The sequence below is a fragment of the Festucalex cinctus genome, chromosome 3 (assembly GCF_051991245.1).
Source record: "Festucalex cinctus isolate MCC-2025b chromosome 3, RoL_Fcin_1.0, whole genome shotgun sequence".
Classification (NCBI taxonomy): domain Eukaryota; kingdom Metazoa; phylum Chordata; class Actinopteri; order Syngnathiformes; family Syngnathidae; genus Festucalex; species Festucalex cinctus.
Window position 1 is genome coordinate 29,755,920 of NC_135413.1, and position 22,188 is coordinate 29,778,107.

The window sequence follows — 22,188 nt, forward strand, 5'->3', positions numbered from 1 at the left end:
ACGGATTATTCTGTGTTTCATCAAAATAAGACGTTTGCAAATATCTGTTTTTACTTTGGAAAACAATCACCGAACTGGTAGGTAACATAGAATATTCATCTTTACCCGAATTTTTTTTTTTTGTAATCACTATGAGAATACAAAGTACGAAATAAACACCGAACAATGGCTAATAAACAGCAATCAGAGAAAAATGCTTTTAAAATACACTAATGCATAATGAAAATGAATCTGATTAGTCGATTAAAAATATTTGATAGTGACAGCACTCCAGCGATATGTCAGTAATTAACATCTGTTGTTTAGTTTGTGTTCTTGTTTCTAATACATTCATTCACATTTTGCATGATGCTTTCACTGGCGTCTTCCTTCTGCGTCGTCTCCGTCCACCTCTTCGAGTTTACTTTTCTGCTCGACCAGTTGTTTGTTCGCCACGACCTTTTGTCGTAATTTATTTGCAATCATTAACTTAATTTTGTTTCTCATGATTATCATGTTCCCTCGGTTCAATAAATTATGTTTGGATTGCTTTATTTTTGTTGAGTCTGCTTTTGGGGTCTAAAATTACGCTCTGACACTCTTGTGAGTAAATTAAGACATTAATGGACATTAGCCATCCATTATTCCAAGTCGGGGCAGCAGCTTAACTCATTTGCTCCCAATAACGTGTAAATACGTTTTTTTTATGTTCTAAGTGTCCCAAAGACGTATTTATACGTTGTTTTTTTTTTTTATGCTAGAGCATACAGAAGGCTTTGATTCAGCCTCTCAACGGCAAAGAACGGTAGCAGAAATGGTAGTTATTACACAAACGGCCAGCAGGTGGCAGCAGAGCAAAGGAGGTCAACCAGGGCTATGTAGAAAAAAAGCTCAATTACTTACAATTTTGAATAGATTTGTGAAAACTGATGAAACTTAGCTCTCTTCTAATGCTAATTGCTGCAAAACGGAAACAGATAGAAACGTACTTTTTTTTTTTCCTGATGAAAGAAGAGACTTTAATCTTTCTTTTGATAGTTCCATAGGTTCCTTTTATAGCCATAAAACACAATATTCTGTGGGCCTTGCAAAATGAGTCAAAATCCAGTGAAACAGTCGGGAGCGAACGGGATTGCGAAATGTGAAAATGGCTGCGAGTGAATGAGTTAAAATCTCCCTGGCCATTTTGTTGTATCCATGGTCTTGCTCTTTTAGCATTTCATTACAGTTACACTTTTTTTTATGTGAGATTTTAGTTTGTTGTGTAAATATGCCTTCACTCAAAAAACGCTGGTGTTAAACGTAGCACTATAGCCAGAGAGCTTAACGCCTAAAGTAAATGCAACACTATTATGACTTCCTTGTCTATTTTTCCAAGCGTCTCCCCCGGGAGTCGCTGTTATTTCCCCCGCGGAGGAGCTGCTCCATCGCCGACTTTCGGAGGTATTTGCTCAGTCTAGACGTTGACTGATGACCTGATTCCACCACATCACGTTTGCGCGGTCGGCCGGCGCGCTCCTTCTTTTTTTTAATGAGAAGCATGCCTGGCGATATGCTGCACATTCCAGATATGTCCATCAAGCTTTACAGACCAAGTAGTCACGTGATCTCCCTGATAGCAGACCCCGCTGATTGTTTTACAGCTCTCAGTGAGCACTTTAGCTTACCGGGAGGCTCGTCACGTTCCCATTTTCCTTATAAAGACTGAATCCCCCATCTCCTATAGGGCTAGCCCCGCCCCCCCATGGCTTTTTTTTTTTTTTTTTTAACTCATTCACTCCCAACCATTTTCACTTAAGTATTTTCCTGGATTTTGACTGATTTTTCAAGGCCCGTGAAATATTATGTTCTATTGCTATAAAAATATGGAACAAACCAAAAGAGAGATTAGAGTCTCTTCTTTTATCAGGGAAAAAAAAGTATATTCCTATCTGTTTCCGCTGTGCAGCAATTAGCAATAGAACATAGCTAAGTTTCATCGTTTTTCACAATTCTGCTTAGAACTGTGGGGAAATCAGCTTGTTTTAACATGGCCTGGTTGATCTCTTATACTCTGCTGCCACTCAACCGTTTTCTGCAGTAGAGAGACTGCATCAAAGCCTTCTCTATGTTCTGGCATAAAAAAATAAAAATAAAATTTTTTTAAAAAAACAACAACGTATAAATACGTCTTTGGGACACTTAAAACATTTAAAATATGACGTATTTATACGTTTTTGGGAGCTAATGAGTTAATATGCTTTTATTAACACAGTTAAACACAGCTTTACATTTAAGAATACGTCTTACATACATACCAGATACGAAAATCGTTATACAGTTTAAAGATAGAGAAACACACACACACACAAAAAAAAAAGCATTGACATGAACACAGGTCAACCATCATTGGATATTACACAAACGAAGAGAAAGAGAAAAAGAGAAAAACTTCTAACAGATTTGACAGTTTACTGCTTTTCTTATTGATTAATTTTACAACTTTGAAAACGGATTTCAATTCCAAAAGGAAGCACACAAATCTGGGGTTGGAGTTGGAAAATTTTTGTTTGTGAATAAAAAACGTAGCATAAAGAATAACAAAATTAAGTAATATTCCACGTTTCTGTCGTCTGAGTTACTATAGTTTTATTTTTATTTTTATTTTTATTTTTATTTTTATTTTTATTTTTAATTTTAATTTTTATTTTTATCATTATCATTTTAAACTTCCTTATGTTAAATTTTTTAAAGTTTGTTGAATAATGTTTTAAGATTGTTAGTTTGTAACCTATTTTCATTTATTTTTCTTCCTCTGAATGTTAACTACTGTTTCTTGATGCTTATGTGTTGTCTTTCCTCATGTAAAGCACATTGAGTTGCCTTGTGTATGAAATGTGCTATACAAATAAACTTGCCTTGCCTTGCCTTGCCTATAGTAGCAAACCACATCTTTTAGATTAAGATTGTAAGAGGTTTTAGAAGCTTTAAAGAAGCCCCCCAGGGCTTTGCAACGACGAGTTTCAGCCAGATGACGAAAGACGAGGATCGGATGGGGATGAAAGTGCCGCGCGACCTGCCAGGGGCAAATTGGTTGCAGCAAACCGATGTGCCATGATGCTATTTTAGTGGAAATGTGCTGTTTCCAATGAGGGAACTGATTGGCTTTGTGGAAGGTCGGGAGCAGAAGCAGAGCTCAGCCTCAGTGATTCCCAACTTTACATGAAAAAAAATATCAAAAATATGGCATAAAAGGTATATTAAAACAAGTACACAGTGAATACTATAGAGTCAATTTTACTCTAAACAGAGTTGATTTGGTCCCACTCTAAACAGAGTAAAATTTACACTTGGAAGATAGTTAGAAAAAAAAAGGAAAAAAAAAAAGAAAAGTGACTCAAGGGTTAAGGCACAAATTTGCCACAACTTCACGTTGAGCCTTGCAGCTCCTGCTGTGTGATCTTACGTGTCAGCTGGAATCATCTCCAAGAGACCAAAAAATTATGTTTTTGGTCTCCATTTTGGATATAAGCAAATAGTAGGAGCGGCATCGCTCAGGTGGTAGAGTGGCAGTCTCCCAAGCTTAAGGTCATGGGTTTGTTCCTCAATGTGTAACTTTTTTTTGTTTGTTTGTTTGTTTTAAATAAACCACTCAAATGCAGTAAAAAATAAAAATAAAAATCTCTCCTTGTATAATTTACTGAGAATTTCTGAGTGAAACCTCTTTAATAGATAGGCAATTCTCTCGTACACATTAAAAATACTTTGAGTAAAATGTACTTGTATTTTGATGATTAGACCCCGTGGACAAGTCCTGCTTTGCCTAAAATGTATTTTATTTTATTTTTTAGACCGAATACAGACCAGGGTTATTATAGTTTTGGAATTTTTTATTTTTGTTAGTTTTTTTTTTTAGTTAGTTAGTTTTAATTAGTTTTCAGGGTGGTTTTGTTAGCTTTTATTAGTTTCAGTTATTTAATAAATGCTTAGTTTTATTTTCAGTATTAGTTTTAGTTTTTTTTTTTTTAATGTGTATTACTTGTGCGTAATATTCAAAAGCCACCAGGCGAGCGACATCATCTAAAGGTGCTTTTCTATTGGCTGGTGCTAGATGACGTCACTTCCGTGTGACACACTTTCAATCTTTCCTTATTCCGGTTAATATCAAAATACATCGACATAAAATCACATTTAAAATCATCCTCAAAGGCTCATGCATTAAATTAATTACCAAAGGTGAAAAAGAAGAACATTTTTGTGATAATTATAGTTAGTTTTAGTTAGTTTTGTGAACACAAAATGTAGTTTGTTAGTTGTCAGTTTTAAAAAGCATTTTCGTTTTTATTTTGTTTTTTGAATTTTAGTTTTATTTTTTTCATTAGTTTTAGTTAACTAAAATAACCTTAGTACAAACACAAGCTTGTTACCAAAATAAAACCTGAGTAATCAAAAGAAATCCATGTCCTGAAGTTTCTTCATTAATCTCAATTGTGATCCTGACAATATCCGGAATTGCGAGAATGAGTTCACCTCAAAGAATTCACTCCAATACAAACATTGAAAAACTTGAGTGAGTTTTTGAGCCAGAAAAAAAAAAGAAAAAAAAGAGGAGGATTCGTTCATTGTAAGACACAGCTTGAGGGCTTTCATTTCGTGCTCTGGCTCTAATAATAAACATCGGATGAAGCCCTTCTATTGGATCTCATTACTTGGTCCAAGTGTACCTAATGAAGGTCCAGCGGAGCCAACCGCCAGCAGGAAAATATTCAACACAAGCAGACTGAATTGTTACTTCAAAGTCACATTTCTATTAGGCAAAGAAAATAGGCATTATCCTTCAAATGAAAGAAAAATATACGCTTTCACGTTGTCCTACCTTTTGCGGTTTTGTTTTTGCAGCGCCAAAATCAGCTGCAAGGAAATGGCAGCTAAAAACAATTATTTGACCGCTGCGTGATAATAAATATTTATGTATTCATAGTAGGCTATGTATTTACCTTGTGTTGGAAAAAGCAAACAGTGTAAACAAGACTGTGTGGCATAGTGAGATTTCCCAAAAGTTAGCTGAAACACATACCAATTTTTGGATGTTTTACAGGGAAAGTCAACGCAAAAACTTTATTTATATGTTGCATTGCCCCGAGTCGAAACACAGCATTATTTTTTTTTTCTGAATTCCGAGTTACCATGGTGACACAATTCCCCTAAACCCTCGCCAAAAAGTCCCATAGGAATAAATGGAGAAGGGGGCAAAAGATCCACAAATCAAGCACCTAGGGATTGAACTGATTTCAACAGGAAGTGACTTGATTTCAACAGGAAGTGACCCGGAAGTGACCTGATTTCAACAGGAAATGACTTGATTTCGATAGGAGGTGACCCGGAAGTCACCTGATTGCAACAGGAAATGACTTCGTTTCAACAGAAAGTGACCTGATTTCACCAGGAAGTGACCTGATTTCAACGGAAAGTGACCCGGAATTGACCTGATTTCAACAGGAAGTGACTTGATTTCAACGGGAAGTGACCCAGAAGTGACCTGATTTCAACAGGAAGTGACCTGTTTTCAACAGGAAGTGACCCGGAAGTAACCTAAAATCAACAGGAAGTGACCTGATTTCAACAGGAAGTGACCCGGAACTGACCTGATTTCAAAAGGAAGTTCCCTCATTTCAACAGGAAGTGACTTGATTTCAGCAGGATTTGGCACACTGTTCAGTGCATGCGGCTTTCCATCTTGCAAGAGTCAGCAGTCACATCAAAATTTCTGCAGAAATGTTTCTAGTTATCTCTACAACGCCATTGTGGAGTGACGTCACATTTACATCCGTCGGTGAAGTCAGGGTCCTACCTTCCTCGAATGCAGCATCAGGTAACAACCAAACATGGCTAAGCCTCATAAAACGGCTGAGCAAAATGGCCGCCCCCCTGAGATGGAAATAAGGGTTTGTTTGTTTTTTTGCTGCTTAACTCATGTTTCACAAACTCAATATTAATTAGAATGTTTATAGTGTGGCTACATAGAACAGAATTGTTGGTTGAGTTCTCAAGTGATTTTTAAAACGTGCCAAAAATCAACATCTGCATGCTTACTGGTCTTGTAGCGTGGTAAACATATATGCACAGACAATCACAATCAGCCCCCTGAACTCAGTCTTTTAAAGCTACTTGCTACTCGGGTCTCGGCTAACTCGGGAGGGAAAATATGCTCCAATTTGGCCGGATTGTCGGCATGCGTGTATCCCGCCTTAGCTTGTCATCGAGACTGTAAATCAACACCAACGGCTAAGCAGGACTTGTCCACGGGGTCATCAAGACGTGTAAAGCTTCCCGATGAACGCTTTGATGAAACTGTTGGGAGTTGCTAGGCAACAAGTGTAAAACCCAATACCGCCACATATTGGACGAGCCTGCTCACCACAGCTACCAAATTACTACGCGTGTTAGACTGCGCAAAGTTAACTGAGTGCCATCTAACAATATAATAATAATAATTAATATACAATAATGTCAACGTATTGAGGAAAAAATATCGTAGCATTGTTATTAAAGACAGACAGCAGTTTTATCATAAGACTTCGCTTGTTAGATGCAGTGTGAGTCAGTCCAGCCTCTTGGTCTCCAGCGCCTTCCACAGCAATGTGCACTCAAAGGTCAAAGTGTGTCATAATAACATACCTCAGTTCATTTTGCCAGAGTTAACATTCGGGACTTGCTCAAGAGGCGCCGAGAAATTGCGCCATGATTGCCGTCTGCGACTTGGAACGCAACAAGAAGGCGAGTGTGAGTTCGACACATATATTTGCAAGATATTCACATGTGCATTACACAGGCATATATTTACATATATTACTCATATTTACAGCTTAATAATAAGTGGTAACCATACAATGGGTGGGCAGTACCGTGCATAAGTCTTATGTCACCAACAGCAGGCTTTATTAGAGTCACGATGGCAACAATGGAACCGTCACACAAAAGACTGAGCATGTACTGCATGTTGCTGCAATTCAACCCAAAATATTTGTTGTTGTTTTTTTAATTTTTTTTTTACAATATGTTCAAGGCAGCCCCACTAGTCTAAATATGGTATTCTGGTTGGTATTCTGTGAGTGGAATATGAGTTAAGCAGCAATTTTTATCCATCTTAGGGGGCGGCCATTTTGCCACTTGCTGACGACTAAAGATGACATCACAGTTGCTCAGGTCTCAGGTAACAACCAGTCACAGCGGAGCTTCAGAAAACAGGTGAGCTGTGATTGGTCGTTGCCTGAGCAGCATTGATGTCATCTTCAGGCGACAGCAAGTGGCAAAATGGCCGCCCAGCCGTTTTTAATCCATCTCAGGGGGCGGCCATTTTGCCACTTGCTGTCGACTGAAGATGACATCCATGTTGCTCACGTCTCAGGTAACAACCAATCACAGCACAACTTCAGAAAACAGGTGAGCTGTGATTGGTCGTTGCCTGAGCAGCATTGATGTCATCTTCAGGCGACAGCAAGTGGCAAAATGGCCGCCTTGAGATGGATAAAAATGGCTGGATTTTGTTTCATAGCTCCTATTCCACAAATGTATTATTAATCAGACTGTCATGTTTAGACTAATGAGGTCACGTATCATATTATTGTCAATAAATGTTTCAGGTTAACTTCCACTTTAAGTAACGTTTCTCACCATTGTCTTCTCTCGGTAGGATTTGAATTCCATTTTTTTAAATGTCATTCCCATTAGTTTGATCACAGAACAAATTGTAATCAACGTTTTGATTGAGTTTTGCCACTTTTATTAACATTTGTGCCATGGTGGAGGTCTGTTCTCCACTGGTTACGATTCTGCTTAACATGCTCATTATAACACTGAAAAACGACCAAATCTAATTGTGGTCTTGAGACTTTTGCACAGTACTGTACATGTTGAAAAGCATCCCAACGCTAAGCACATTTGCAGTGTTGCACGCCACATTCATGCGCAGGAAATGGTATACCTCTGAAGCGTAAACAAAGCCACCACCCAGCCACGGCAATCAGCGCAGGATGCCAGAAGAGAATAAAGCTGACGTGGTGCGCGAGGAATGTGAGGGAGCCTCTACCGAGGAGGGAGGCCACGGGAGGGATGCGCGGGGGTCAGGTCAGGGAGGTGTGCCGGCTCCTCCGAACGGCGGCCCCGTCTCGGCGCATCAAATCATCTTGACAAACGTTTGGCATTTTCAAAGGGCTTCGCGACGCCTGAAGACAGATGATAAGCGTCCTTGCGGGAGTCGCGCAAACGAGTACGCGACATGAAACAGGACCTTCGGTGAACGAAAAAAAAAAAAAAAAATGCGGGCGAGGTGTAAATCAAAAGCGGACATCCGTCTTCATATGATCAACAGAGAAAAAATGTAAGGAAGTACAAAGACGACGGCTGATCATTAAGAAGGATGACGTGGCTTCTTCGCTGTACAGGCCAAAAGTTCTTTTCAACGCCACGGGGCTGCCATAGAGGTTTTTTCTTTGTAAACACGTTTGACAGGAAAAGAGGGGGGGTTGCCCTGCACTGCTATGAGATAGAATTACCACCTAAAGAGCCTTGGAATTCAGCTTTCGATACAAAAAAACAGAATTGCAATTCCCTTCGAAGTCGCGTGTGAATGCTGAGAGGCAATCAATCACAGAGCTACAACGCCAAATAAAGAAGTCTGTGAGCAATAAAGAACTTTACGGCAACGCTATGACATCATTGCCACTGCCTTGATACCATCTCACCTTTTTAGCTTTTGAACCCTATAACGCCAAACCTATAACATTAAATACAAGACGTTTTGAGCCCTCTATTTCCCTCATAAAACCCTAATGTATATGATCTGACACATGCATTGCACTGATAATCCATTAGAGGGCAGTATCACCCAGTTGATGGCTTTTCCAGTAACCTTGCAAGATAGTGGGAAATGATCTTTCTGATTGATAAAAATACTAATATGTTTGTTTATTGTTATATTTTTCACAGTTATAAATGTACGAATTTAAAGCTTTGTGACCGGATTTATCAAATATGACACAAATTAAAAGTCATACTTGGAAGTTGATTTTCCAAAAAAATAATTTTTTTGTTCAAAAGGACCAACAAATACTATATTTACAAAGATTATTACAAAGACATTTGAGAACTTTCTCTAATATATTTCATGGTTCAGGTTTTATAGGGTTACAAGGGATAAAAACAACAACAATATTTTAGAACCGAAACGGTTCCCATAATGGTGCCAAACAAACGACGTGTTTGGGCCAAGTAAAGTAATAGCTCCACATGTTCGGAACAAATTTGTATATCATTCATTCTTTCCCGTTTCAATTGGCATTACTTCGGTAAATGCTTTTTTCATCTCACACAAAAAAAATTGCAGATGACAAGCTAATGTACTAATAGCTCGTTGCACAACTTCAGGTCACAAAAAAAAAAAAAAAAAAAAAAAAAAAAAAGTCTTTTTCAAATAGTGTGACCTCAAAGAACTTTTTTTTTTTTTTTTTGCCGTACTAGAATAAAGTGGACTAGAATAAAGTTGCACATCCACTACAGTAGGTGGCAGTAGTGTCCTCATTGTCAGAGAGTGTGCAAGGAGTATTAGCTTCTCTGCAGAGGAGTTCTTAAAACAATTTTATAGACAAATGATACTATTAATAGTTGTGGCAGAGAGCTGGGGGTGGGGCCAAAATATTTATTCTTCCAGGGGGGGCTAACAAAAAATAACATGCAAATAAATAAAGAACTGGCTTAGGCAGAAGCGATTGAAGTATTAGTTTGGCGCCACCTGGTGGAATCTTGATGATACTTTTTTTTTTTTTTTTTTACTGTTTTTTTGTTTTGTTTGTTTTTTCGTTTGAGTCGTTCTGTTTTAGCAAAAAAAAAGTGAAACTGAAAGCGTGTTTTTACTTCTTTTCTAATACACATACTAGCCTTTGTAGTTTACTTTGCGGACAATCTGCATTTATTCTCCAACATTCATTATTGTGTGTACATTCCAAAAGGCTCATTTAACATTTTTGTTTGCCCATGTGTGATGTCACATCAGTTTGTACTCAGTCGTGTTAACTAATACTATTGGTGAGCTTCTAATTGAAATACTGACTCCATTATCTTGAAGCATTTATATATAATTACTGGGGCGGGGTTGTCAGTTATATGCAATTGTCACTATTGTGGCAGGGCTCAGTCCCAGTACCCCGAATCGTGGGAGATGACATCTCTCAGCATTCACACAAGAATAAGAAAAGTTGTTTCTTATGATGCGCGACAACATAATCGCGTCGATGCATACTGTACATCCCACTGCGTTCACACGATGCCGAGAAAATGCCGCTGCTTTCCAGCATACTCTCGAACTTTCATGTGAGACAGCTAGATTTAACAGAATAATGTCAAAGGTGACGACCCCGTGGAGAGTATGTCACCAATATATATCAGTTATTAGTCTGCCTTTTGTAATGTCCCCCCCCCGCCCGATTGCCTCCAAAATCCCCGTGAGCCTTTAAGACAAACATAAGCACACACAATCCAGCCGGAACATCGTTTTTTTAACAGTGTCCTTATTTCCACTCACGCTGATCGAATGTGCTTCGAATGTTTGTCTACCTTCCATTTTCCATTCCACAGGCCAGCAAACAGTTGCCAGGCAGCAAAGTTCATTCGGCCCGAGCGGCCGATTTGGGGTAGTGGTCCAGCTCCTTGCAGTTGCCGGAGCTGCCGGTGGGGCTCCGATTGGTGGCTTTGGTGAGCAGCGTGGTCCTGCGCAGGCTGCTGTCCGAGTCCTCCTTGCGGAAGTCGGCGTTCATTCGCCGGCAGCAGGGCAGGCAGTGCGCGAAGTCCTGCAGGAGGTGGCCGCTGAAGATCATGTAGATCCACGGGTTGCAGCAGCTGTTCAGGCTGGCCAGCAGAGCCGTCAGCGTCACCGCCGTGTTCTCAGAATCTGCAAGCGGGAAATGAAGTTGATGCACTTAATTGGCTCGTAGAGCAATAACAGCTATTCAGTTATGGCGCGCAACCTGCGTTTATAAAACATTTAACACTTAAATAATAACGTTAAAATAATCACACCAAGTGTGGAGCTAACAACTCTTAATGAAAACTAACTACGCGAGAACATAACAGGTCAATAACATGTAGCTTCAACAAGTCTGTGATGCCTTCATGGCCCGTCCAGACCATCGGAAAGTACTCAACCTGCGACCCACCCAAAGGGTTGCTACAGTATTTTCCGCTAAGTGGATCCACTATGAGACAATAAGAAATCAAGTCTTTAGTAAATATTTTTAGCATCTAATTATGGGACATTCACATCACTGATATATAGTCGTACAATGTAAACATGTCTGTACTATATATATATTTTAAAACAATATCCCTAATCCCTACTAAATATTTGAGATATCGTGATATCGCGATATTAAAACTGCCACAACATCGTCATCGCCATGTCATGATATTAAAAGCAGCACAGCTGTTAAAAAAAAAAAAAAAGTCAGTTTGATTTATATTTGTGCAGTTCTAGCACCCTCTGGTGGCTATTTTTTTTATTTTATTTCGTGCAGTTTAATTTTCATTAGAGATGTTTTGGCCCTTTATGTTTAAAATACACGCTAATCGTCAGATGAAGGGGAATATATGCTAATATATGCGTGAACAGAGTTGATATGTGGAGGAACTCAATGTGTGCATGCATTAGCAAGTAAGTGCCTCATTTTTAAGTGTTATTGGAGATTGTAGGTTGTTTGCATGCTGTAATGTACAAAAGTACAATATTGTCACTTTTTTTAATATATATATTGTGATAATTTTTGTGTCATGACCTTCATATCGTGAAAATATTGTATAATGATGATTGGCTATCGTTACATATACTAAATATGTAGGCCGATGTAATTTCAACCAGTGTTGACTTGAGTGAAAAGCCATACTTTAAATATAAGACTTGAACTTTGCTTTCAAAACTCATCTAATATGAACACACCTCGCTTGTTTTACATTCACGTCAAAACACATTAAATTCAAAATGTAAATTATTGTTTAACTGTGTGACAAATAACGCTTTGGCGGTGGTTTGGCTGCACACGCAATTCATGCGTAACCAAAAGTACGCGCGTAAAATCGGTGCGTAAACCAAAAGTGCGCACGCACGCACGCACGCAAAAGTAACGAATAAAAGTGACACGCTTACCGGTGAACTGGAGCTTTTCATCCCACACGGACCACATCTGCACGGTGAAAAAGGGCGCCCAGCACACGACGTAGGCTAAAACGATGACGAAGGTCATCTTGACGGTCCTCAGCTTGGCCCTGGAGATGGTGGTGATGCTGCTCACCGAATTCTTGCCGATGAGCCCGTCCTTGTTGCCGGCGCTCTTCCTCTTCTTGTACTTGATGTTCCTCCAGATGCTGTGGCAGATGAAGCCGTAGCACACCACCAGGATGACCACGGGCACCAGGAAGATGCTGACGGTGATCCAGGTGATGTAGGCGCGCGCGCCCCACGGCTCGATGAAGTGCGCCCAGCAGTCCATGACGCCGGTGCCGTTCTGGATCTCGCTCAGGGAGAAGATGAACACCTGCGGCGCGCTCAGCACCAGGCTGCACGTCCACGTCGACGCGATCATCACGCACGAGCGCCGCGTGGGCTGCTGCAGCGTCTTGAGCGGGTGGCAGATGGCGATGTAGCGGTCCACGGTCATCATCACCATCATGTAGGTGGACACGAACATGCCGGTCACCTGCAGGTGCTTGACGATCCGGCACAGGAAGTCCGGCCCGTAGAAGCGGAACGTGATGTCCCAGCACAGCTGGGGCAGCACCTGGAAGAAAGCCACCACCAGGTCGGCCAAGCTCAGGTGGCGGATGAAGAGGTGCATGCGCGACATCTTCCTCTTGGTGTTGTGCATGGCCAGCAGGACGCTCACGTTGCCCACCACGGCCACCACGAAGGTGACGCTCAGCACCAGGATCTCCATCCGGGCCACCTCCTCGTCGCGCGCGAACGGGTCCGAGCCGTTCCGGAGGACGCTGTCGTTGCCGTCGGTGCTCACCATCGTCAAGTGGGACTGCGGGGGGTCGAGGAGGGTGATTGCGTATACTCAGCAGCGGGGCATAGCGAAAGTGCGCGAGGGTCGCCCTGACTGCCTTTGTGCCCCCCGCCCGCCAAGCCGTATAAGGTGCTGTGGAGCGCGGCGAGGAGAGAGAGAGAGAGAGAGAGAGAGAGAGAGGAGCCCGCTGAGACGCTACTTTGCTTCTGCTGCTGTGGAGCCTCTCAACCCGATTCATATTTCACACAGAGAGCGCGTAAAAGGTTGACACGCTGTAAAAAAAAGAAGAAAAAAAATCGGATGCACGCCCCCATGATGTTCTGTCGGGCCTACTGAGACACGATGATGATGTCAGTTTCTTCATTTTTCAAGAACTGCAGAACAATTTAGCCACCAACATTTTTTGGGAATATTTTACTTTTTGTTGTTTTCAAGAAAAACAAGTCTAAGAAACCCTCCTATAATAGCCTAAACTCTTTAATTAGTTATTCTAGCCTATCATATTTGTCACAAGCTTTTCAGACTGAAAAACACATTTGAATTAATAACATTGCTGACTGAATCATTTACAATGAAATCACGTTGAATTCTATGTGAATACTAACACTAAAATTAGAGGTAATCAAGAACAACTCTAGCTAGCTATACAGTACAAAAGAAAAAGTGATATGAATTTGTGTTTTAATGCTAATATGAACAGAGGGTTGCATTGGCATTACAGCTGTAAACATTGACAAAACAATGAAAATTACATGTTTAAAAAGTCTACACACCCCCGTACAAATTTTGATTTTGTGACACCAAAAAAAAATAAAAATGACACCAGGAAAAATAATTTTTAATCTTTTCTTCCAACTTTGACCTATAGAACCTGCTCAATTTAATTTAAAGTTTTGTAGAGGGGATTTTAAAATTGGCAGCACGGTGGTTAGCACGTCCGCCTCCCAGTTCTGAGGACTCGGGTTCGAGTCCAGGCTCCGGCCTTCCTGGGTGGAGTTTGCATGTTCTTCCCGTGCCTGCATGGGTCTTCTCCGGGTACTCCGGTCTCCTCCCACATTCCAAAGACATGCATGGCAGGTTAATTGGGCGCTCCGAATTGTCCCTAGGTGTGCTTGTGAGTGTGGATGGTTGTTCATCTCTGTGTGCCCTGCAATTGGCTGGCAACCAGTCCAGGGTGTACCCCACCTACTGCCCAAAGCCAGCTGTGATAGGCTCCAGCGACCCCCGTGAGGAATAAGCGGTCAAGAAAATGGATGGATGGATTTTAAAACTCACAACCAAACTTGATTGCATTATTGTGCACAACCTCTTGTCATTGGGTGTGTGACTGTGTTCAGAATTAACCAGCCACACATGCTTGACAATCATGTTAAATGGGAGGCAGCATACAAACAATTTTCAATTGTTCCTGTAGGCCTTTTCTGTTTTGTTTTTTTCTTCTTCCTAGCAGAAGTTTGAAGGCATTGAACAGTTCATAATTCCTTCCATGTCATCTTAGATGAAGAAACACAAGACCCAAAGCTAACGCTGTCATGACTAGGGTCATGCAAGGGTTATGTTTGGGTCATGACTGTTTTGAACTGATGTAACCGCATCTTGTTTCAACTGGTAATACGCTATGTGATGTCAAGAATCTTTAATCTCTTTAACTAGTCAACAGCCAATCAGATAATTCCATGTCAGTCCTGTTACCCGCATGTCTAGCCACAACCAATCAGATCAATTCACTGTCTACATAAGCCTGTATGAGAAATGTGTGTTTTTTGTCAGATTATTACCTCTGTTCCTCTGTGCAACTCTCATTGTTTCTCGTCTAGTCAAGTTTATTCCACGTCTCTCGATGTGAATAAAGAGTTAAAATCTTATTTGTGTCTGCGCTTTGGGATCCAACCTCAGCACATAACAAACGCTGCCACCACCATGCTTCACTTTTGGAGTTTGCGCCAAAACATACCTTTAGAATTATGGCTAAAAAGTTTGGTTTCATCAGACCATTGCAAAATCTCCAAAACAGGCGGGGAAGGTTCAAGTTTCAAAATAGATTACCTTGTTCTGATTTTTTTAATATCACATTTGGCCTCTCAGCATGGGTGTGTAGACTTTTTCAATCCAAGAACAAGAACACTGCAAGCCAAGTATCGTGTGTAATTGGATGTAAATTTAAGCAACATCTCAATTCAATCTCATCAAAACATGCTGTAATCTGCTGTTCATGACATATTTTATATTTATGTCACCCTCGCTACTGTGAGTAACATTTCTTGTGGTTGACTCTCACCAAAACAAGAATGAACACTTTTTACAGCGTGCATGCCGTAATCCCTCCCCGCTTGGCAAAGCACACGCGTCCCATCATCACTTTTTCCCTCCACTCTCGTGTTGAAAGGACTTGAGAGCGTTCAACACGTTGCAAGGAGACGAGAGAAAATCACAACAAGCGAGTGGTTATTAAGCGGCGCGCGCTAACTCGCGTGTCACGCGAGTCTTACGGCTTACGACTGACAACGCGGAATGTTGTTTGTGCAGCAAGGGAAGATTTACAAAAACTGCACGCTTGGCCTTATCTCTCACAGACGACTGATTTATGTCACTTGTGTTTCTTATTTAGAGTTGACGAACGCGCGGACTGAGCACAGTTGTCTTTGGAATGCGAGCGGCAAAAAATGGTAGATGAGCTTCCCTTTCGAGTTTTCCGGCTTGTCGTGCGAAAGACTTGGCAAAACACGAAATTTCCATTTCCAATCATTTCGTTATTTTTAGCACGTGACACGTCCAACTTTAAAGTTGGTACAGTGGACTCTTGGCTAGTTGCAGTTCACTACTCACAAATTCACATTCTCCAATGCCCTAACATGGCACGAAATGATGCCAAAACTATTAGGAAAGCAGTAATTGGTGTAAGAAGTGATAAATCTCAACAGTTTAAAAAAGATGAGACTTGCTTGCAGTAACTTACAAATGCATTTTTTGCACTTTGATCTCCTTCACGGATGCCAGTAAATTCATTTCTTCTTCCGCCATGTGGAGGACTGCACCTCTCCTTTGCCGATTAAATTTAAAAGGTGATGACAGGAGCCATTTTGATTGGCAGTGAAACATGTCCACGGTGTTCATGCCCACAGCAGTGCAAGGCACCTGTTTTGAAATGTGGCATTCTGTGTGCGTCAGTGAAAATACCAAAACCGAATCTAACACACCCCAGCGCAGATTTAAACCACACCTCACACGGGACTGCACTGGGCCCAAAAAAAACTTAGATCTTTTGTGGATTTTTACCAAAGTGCTGTAGAGGTTTTATTGCAAGTGGTTAACCACTTAAATTTAGGCGACAGTTTTGTTTCAAAATCTGAACAAATCAGAGGTCAAACAGCATCATGGAAATTAAAACGTACAGTAAATAAATAGATATGAAGATAGCAACTGTATTTGTTGTGAAAAACTGTTAGAAGATCAATAATTTTATGATATGTTATTTGAACTCAATTATATGAAAACACAACACTATAAATAAAAAATATATACAGCAAAACAAGCACCCATGAGAACTCTGAATAAAAAGTTACATTTGTCAGGGATGGCTCCCCCTAAATATGCTTTTAAGGGGGTCCCATAACATCACAATAAATGTAAAGCTTCCATTTGGAAAGCACCATAGGGAAGAAGGACTCCCTTAACGAGGCCACATTGCATTTGAATAATGGCGACATGACAGTGAGCAAGCAAATGTGGCCATAAACGCAAACACATTTAAAGGTCTGGTTGTTTCATATTATCTTTTACCAAACACGTCATTCATCAGTACAACAGACTGAACATGTGTGTCAGTGTGTAATTGCTGTGTTTGAGGGAGCCTTAATTTCCCCCCTGGAAGCGTACAGTATACAAACAGAGATTTTTTTTTTCTTTTTTTTATCTGCAAGAAAAATGTAAAGAGAAAATTTGGAGAAGAGAGTCTGGAACTGATTCATGGATTTCCTCTTCATTTCAATGGAGAAAGATTATTTAAAATGCAAGTGTCAGGGAACGGGGAAAAAAACAACAACAACTCTATATTCTAATGAAACTTCCACTCTACATTTGCTTGTAAAATTAGATCTTCATTCTCATGTGAACTTACAATTTAATTCTAGCAAATAACATTTAATTGACTTCTCGTACTATAAGCTTACTCTTGTAAAATGCATTTTTTTCTGATCAAATTAATTCTTGCAAATAAAAAATCTCACTTTCATTCTAACAATATCAAGACTATGTTCTCATAAAATGACAAAATTACACCTTTTACACCCGAAATTACAACTGGTTTTCGTTTAATTATTATGACTTTCGTCAACCCAGTACTGCATCATTGACTTACACTGTTTCTAATAAAGCTGAGTGAATTATTTTATTGTGGCAATCTGTCACGAGGAAGCCTCAAATTTCACATAATTTATCCAAAAAGTTATTAAATCAACAGTCAGTTTCGTTCATCTATCCTTGATTAGTGATATAGAGAAGCATCGCAATTAAATGCTCTTCCATTAGATGGCAGTAAGTACAATTAATTAGTGTCTTGCCACTCAAAAAACAGAATAAGTCATGGCTAAGTATATCAGCCCTTTGATAAACTAAACGTGCCACGATTTCGTTCTTATCATTTGTCAGCAATCTGCAACAAGATCGTTATTTCAATATTCATATTTGTGCTGTGAGATTTTTCCATTGCAAAATGGCTAAATATAGTTTGGGAAACATTGCGTTCAAGCTAATAATGACGGGAATGAATGGATTTGGATAAGTTCACTTTTGTCAACTTTAAAGGTAAGTGCAGAAATGAATAGAGAAAAGGCAAATCTTTCAAATAAACATATTATATCGGACGGGTTCATACATGTACATGCACGTTTGTGGGGACATACCTTGCACAATGGCTTCAAGTCGCTTTGGGTTTGTCTCCACGCAAGCGATAGTGAGGAGTTCGACTTCTCTTCTCAAAATAACTTCATCTTCAGAGGATAACAAGTCCCTATTAAAAAAATATATAATTTTTAACACAAAGTTCATTTGTTGCTCATCTACTTTGAAGTAATGAAACTAGATATTCTCTCATTAATATTTAAGTAATATATAATTTACCTACCACAGGTGTCGACTGTCTGGGTTCTTCGGGAACTGATGCATCCACGCAGCTTGCCCGGGATTAGTGGAACAACTCACAGCCACACACCAAAGCCATAATTTGTCAACAATCTGCTTAAAAAAAAAAAGACCAAAAACTGACCAAGGCTAACGTAAGGCAGTGCCAAAAATGGATACCAACAACCACTCGTTACTAGCCATCTTTCATGAAATATCAATCGATCTGATAGATCCTTGGATTTACACCACTATTGCACAAAATTTTAATGGCGGTCATTGGGCCAGCAACCATGAAATTAGAAATCCTCGAGTAAAGTTTAATCACCTTAGCTGTTAGTAGGTCAATTTATCTGATCCACGTGTTGATAGCAGATCTTTATTGCATCCGCCTTCATTTCCGACGGCTCCCTCTGCAAACAGTACAAACCGGAAACCTCGGGGAGGGCCCCCACTCTTCCTTTGGCCTGCACTTCCTTAAGATTTCCTGTTGGAGAGATGAAATGGGTCAGTGACGTTTCCTCAATGATCTCCACTGTGTCAGCCGCACATCAGGAGCACAGCAAGGAAGTATTTTCGAAGCCTTTTGGCAACAGTTATCCCGCCGACAGTTATCCTGTCTGCGTGTCCCTCTTCCCATCATTCTCAGGAGATTCTTGGAGATCAAATTTCAAATGTGGGCTTTATTGCTCTTATCGGCCACGCGACATGAAGACTTTGCGCGATATCCTCAACTTGGCCGGGAATCACGGGAATGCTTGTTGTGTCTCCTGCAGCCAGAGAAGAGTCGGAATCATTTCTATTAGGGCTGCCTTCTTTTCACAGTCTAATAGCTATGGAAGATGTGTTTTTCCCATATTGTCATACACAGAATGAAAAAAAAAAAAGCAATATAAAGGGTTTTGTTTTTTCTATTTTTACCCTCTCCACTTTAAAATTAACTTATATGCTGTTTATGCAACAGCATCTAAATGAAAGAGCAAGTGATTAAAAAAAGAAGTAAAAAAAAAAAATAGAGCTGAGAAAATTGATTTATAATATCTAAACAATCATCCACAGTATTCACATTAATTTAGCTCAGTATTTAAACACTAGGCAAAATATAATAAATGTAAGCAAAACAGGCAATCAAATACTGTACTGTAGTTTACATGGCAACAAAAGAAATGGCACCGCCCAACAAGTGTAGCATTAGCATTAGGAACACACAGCTAGTGCAACGTTAGCATAAAGCAAACAGTGTTATTGCCCCCCAAACAGCTTAAATTGCTCAATAAAGCAACAAAAACTCAAAATAGTAGCTTTATAAGTACTTACATCTTCATTGTTTGTATGTAGTCGTACCTGTTTGCTGTTCAGGACACAGAACTTTACAAATTCAGGTCAATCGTCTGTGTTAGGACCTCGGGCTGCCCACCAAAGTGCCTGACTAAATTAACAGCAAACGTTTACAAAAATGACACGCAAATACAAATATTGTCCCAAAAAGTTCTTCGTTTTTTGGTCCCCTATTTTTTTTTTCTTATTTTGATTTTATCTACTTTTTCATTACTGCACTGAGACTATCCAAATCTGTGATTATGCCTTCTGGTAATATGTGCTTGTGTACTTGTTATGACATTTATGTTGAATCAAATCTAATCAAAAACTACACATGACTGTGTGAAAGTCGTTCACCTGAGAATTCCATGTATGCTTAATGTCACATGCATGGGCAGTAGGTGGGGTACACCCTGAAATGGTTGCCAGCCAATCGCATAAATAAATAAATAAATAAATAAATAAATAAATAAATAAATAAATAAATAAATAGATGGATAGCTTCATATACATGTAAAATAGCTTCATACAATTTCGTCAGAGTGATATTTTATTGCATTACTCTAATCATTACTTTCCCTTCTCGCCGTTTTACTGCCTCACAGTGAGGCGTTCACGGTCCAATTTTCAACAACCACGAAAGTGACCAAAATGGTTTCCAGCCCCATAAAGGGATAACGACGGCCAGAATTTGCATCGCTGTAGACTGCGTGCACAAGCTCAACTATAGTATAATCAGTGAATTTTTATTCGCGTGATCATTTGACTGCATTTGTTGATCAGAGATAAAAAGGCCAAGAAGCGGAGAAAAATGCATTTGATCACATATCACCTTCAAACATAACAATTGTTCAACAAATTGGACGTGATTCTCAACCGTTGGAGGAGAATGCTTCGCTTGCTTAGGAACAATCTCACATCACTCACAGGGCCATTCTACTCCGACAGAAACCCGATAACCTTTTTATTCTTAATGAGTCTTGAGGCGTTCGAGTGCGTCAATAAAGTTTAGTGCCGAGTTCAGCATCACTGTGTCTGTTTAACAATCAGGTTTGATTGTCAGGTAGGGTCATTAGTTTCTTATTAATCACATTTTTCTTAAAAGGTAAAGTGACATTTCCTCATCCATGGAGTTCATCATAAGCACAGCTTTATTTGAGTTTTTTTGTGTGTGTCGTGTTCTTTAATCGAACGAAATAATACCTCGTGGGACAACTGTGTGCTGGGCGATAGCTTTTTTACTGAACACTCGAAAACCAAACAGACAACAACTGCGCATGTGCAGTACACCATAGCGTCTTGTGCGTGACCAAAGATAATGTTAACACCAAGATAGTTCCCTCATTTCGTTTACACCACATTTTGTTTTGTTTTGAGAAGATCTTAACTCATAAAATGTTCTGGAAAGGAAAAAGTAGCACCCTGATTTACGAGTTCAATTCAATCCATTATCTCAATTCATTTGTTGAAATCAGCATTTCCCAGTAAAATTGAACAGTTCGACATTGCACTCAAAAATTTAGATACTCTCAAATTAAATTCACCTATCAAAGATTAAACTGCATCCTCCTGGATTCATCCCGGAATCTTACATAAAAGCTTCGATCCCAAACTTTTTGTGAGAAGTGTTTGAACACAGCTGTTAAGCAACCAATGAACCCTATTAAGTCTTAAGCTGAACAAAGAACGACACACTTGGTGTCTGAAAAGTTGAAACGTCATTGCAATCAGCGCAGCTCATTGCAAAGCACGACGAGAATGACAGCCGGTGAATTAAAACAACTCATCACAAAGTCACAAGTGAATCGGCGAGAGGCCGCAGCTGGCGTCTCTCGAGTTACATACGAGTCAAATGATGAAATGGATCCGAATCTGACTCACTCGTCTTGAAGTCTGCGCTTATTTGAGGACGCACTCGCACCGTCATTAATGAATGTGACTCACCGCGGACGAAAAAAAAAAAAAAAAAAAAAAAAAAGGATGATGCATGACGTCAGCAGGGACTTCATACATTTAAGCCTAGCACTTGGCAAAAGTAAAGGACCGATGAAATCAACATCCATCTCATCATTTTTAATGTGACTTATCTCATTAAAGTTTCAGGTGAGCCGCAGCTTTGCCTGACTGACTTTTTGGGTGAAAGATGAGGTACAAATCTGGGTAGTTACAGGCAAGGCACTTTTGGAAAAACAACAGTTTACATGCATCAAGATTTTTTGAGGCCTATGATTTACTTTGATTTATTTTATTTTATTTTTTCTTTCGAATTTGGTATACTTGTTAAAAACACTTTGTGGAATTTTTATTTTCATTTTATGGGTGTCAAAATGAGTGGGTTAATATTTTAATATAATAACAGAAAAAAATGTGGAGACTGTGGTCAAGTTATATTTTAAAAATGTTTAAATATGCAGAATTTCGCTAGTTACTTCATGTTAAAGATTAGATAGCTCTTTTTTTTAAATGAAAAATGCACTGAGCTGTCACCATCTTACAAATAAATTTATGCCATCTAGTGGCAGATAATTACCTCAGCACAAATCAATATCACACTTGTTTTTTTTGTTTTTTGTTTTTGTTTTTACAGTATAGCACATCTTTTTAATTTTAACTCAATTTTATGAATTATTATGAAATTAATGTATTAATGACTAAAATATGCAGCCATATTTCTAGTTAACATTTTTCTTCCCCATATTTATGTTAACAAGAGTATGAAAACTTATGGTACATTTTATTG

The 22,188-nt window shown here is 39.5% G+C and overlaps 1 protein-coding gene and 1 long non-coding RNA gene across 11 annotated transcripts; both read right to left on the reverse strand.

Moving 5' to 3' along the window:
- Nucleotides 1–5,001: 5,001 nt before the first annotated feature.
- Nucleotides 5,002–6,708, reverse strand: LOC144016384 (uncharacterized). The gene is made up of 3 exons (XR_013282897.1): nt 6,052–6,708; nt 5,810–5,886; nt 5,002–5,725 (listed from the first exon to the last, which is right to left on the reverse strand). It is a non-coding gene; the product is annotated as an uncharacterized LOC144016384 (long non-coding RNA).
- Nucleotides 6,709–9,429: 2,721 nt separating this feature from the next.
- avpr1aa (arginine vasopressin receptor 1Aa) lies at nt 9,430–19,759 on the reverse strand. 10 transcript variants are annotated; one of them, XM_077517459.1, is made up of 8 exons: nt 19,446–19,759; nt 18,457–18,898; nt 18,133–18,242; nt 17,912–18,018; nt 15,967–16,050; nt 12,888–13,142; nt 12,152–12,782; nt 9,430–10,903 (listed from the first exon to the last, which is right to left on the reverse strand). In XM_077517459.1, exons 6-8 carry the CDS (start codon nt 13,014–13,016, stop codon nt 10,620–10,622), a joined length of 1,044 nt encoding a protein of 347 aa, XP_077373585.1. In that variant the 5' UTR covers nt 13,017–13,142; nt 15,967–16,050; nt 17,912–18,018; nt 18,133–18,242; nt 18,457–18,898; nt 19,446–19,759; the 3' UTR covers nt 9,430–10,619. The 10 variants fall into 10 exon arrangements, with proteins under 10 accessions (XP_077373585.1, XP_077373582.1, XP_077373579.1 ...); XM_077517456.1 differs by having other exon boundaries at nt 12,152–13,142; nt 18,457–18,615; XM_077517453.1 differs by having other exon boundaries at nt 12,152–13,028.
- Between the last annotated feature and the right edge of the window lie 2,429 nt (nt 19,760–22,188).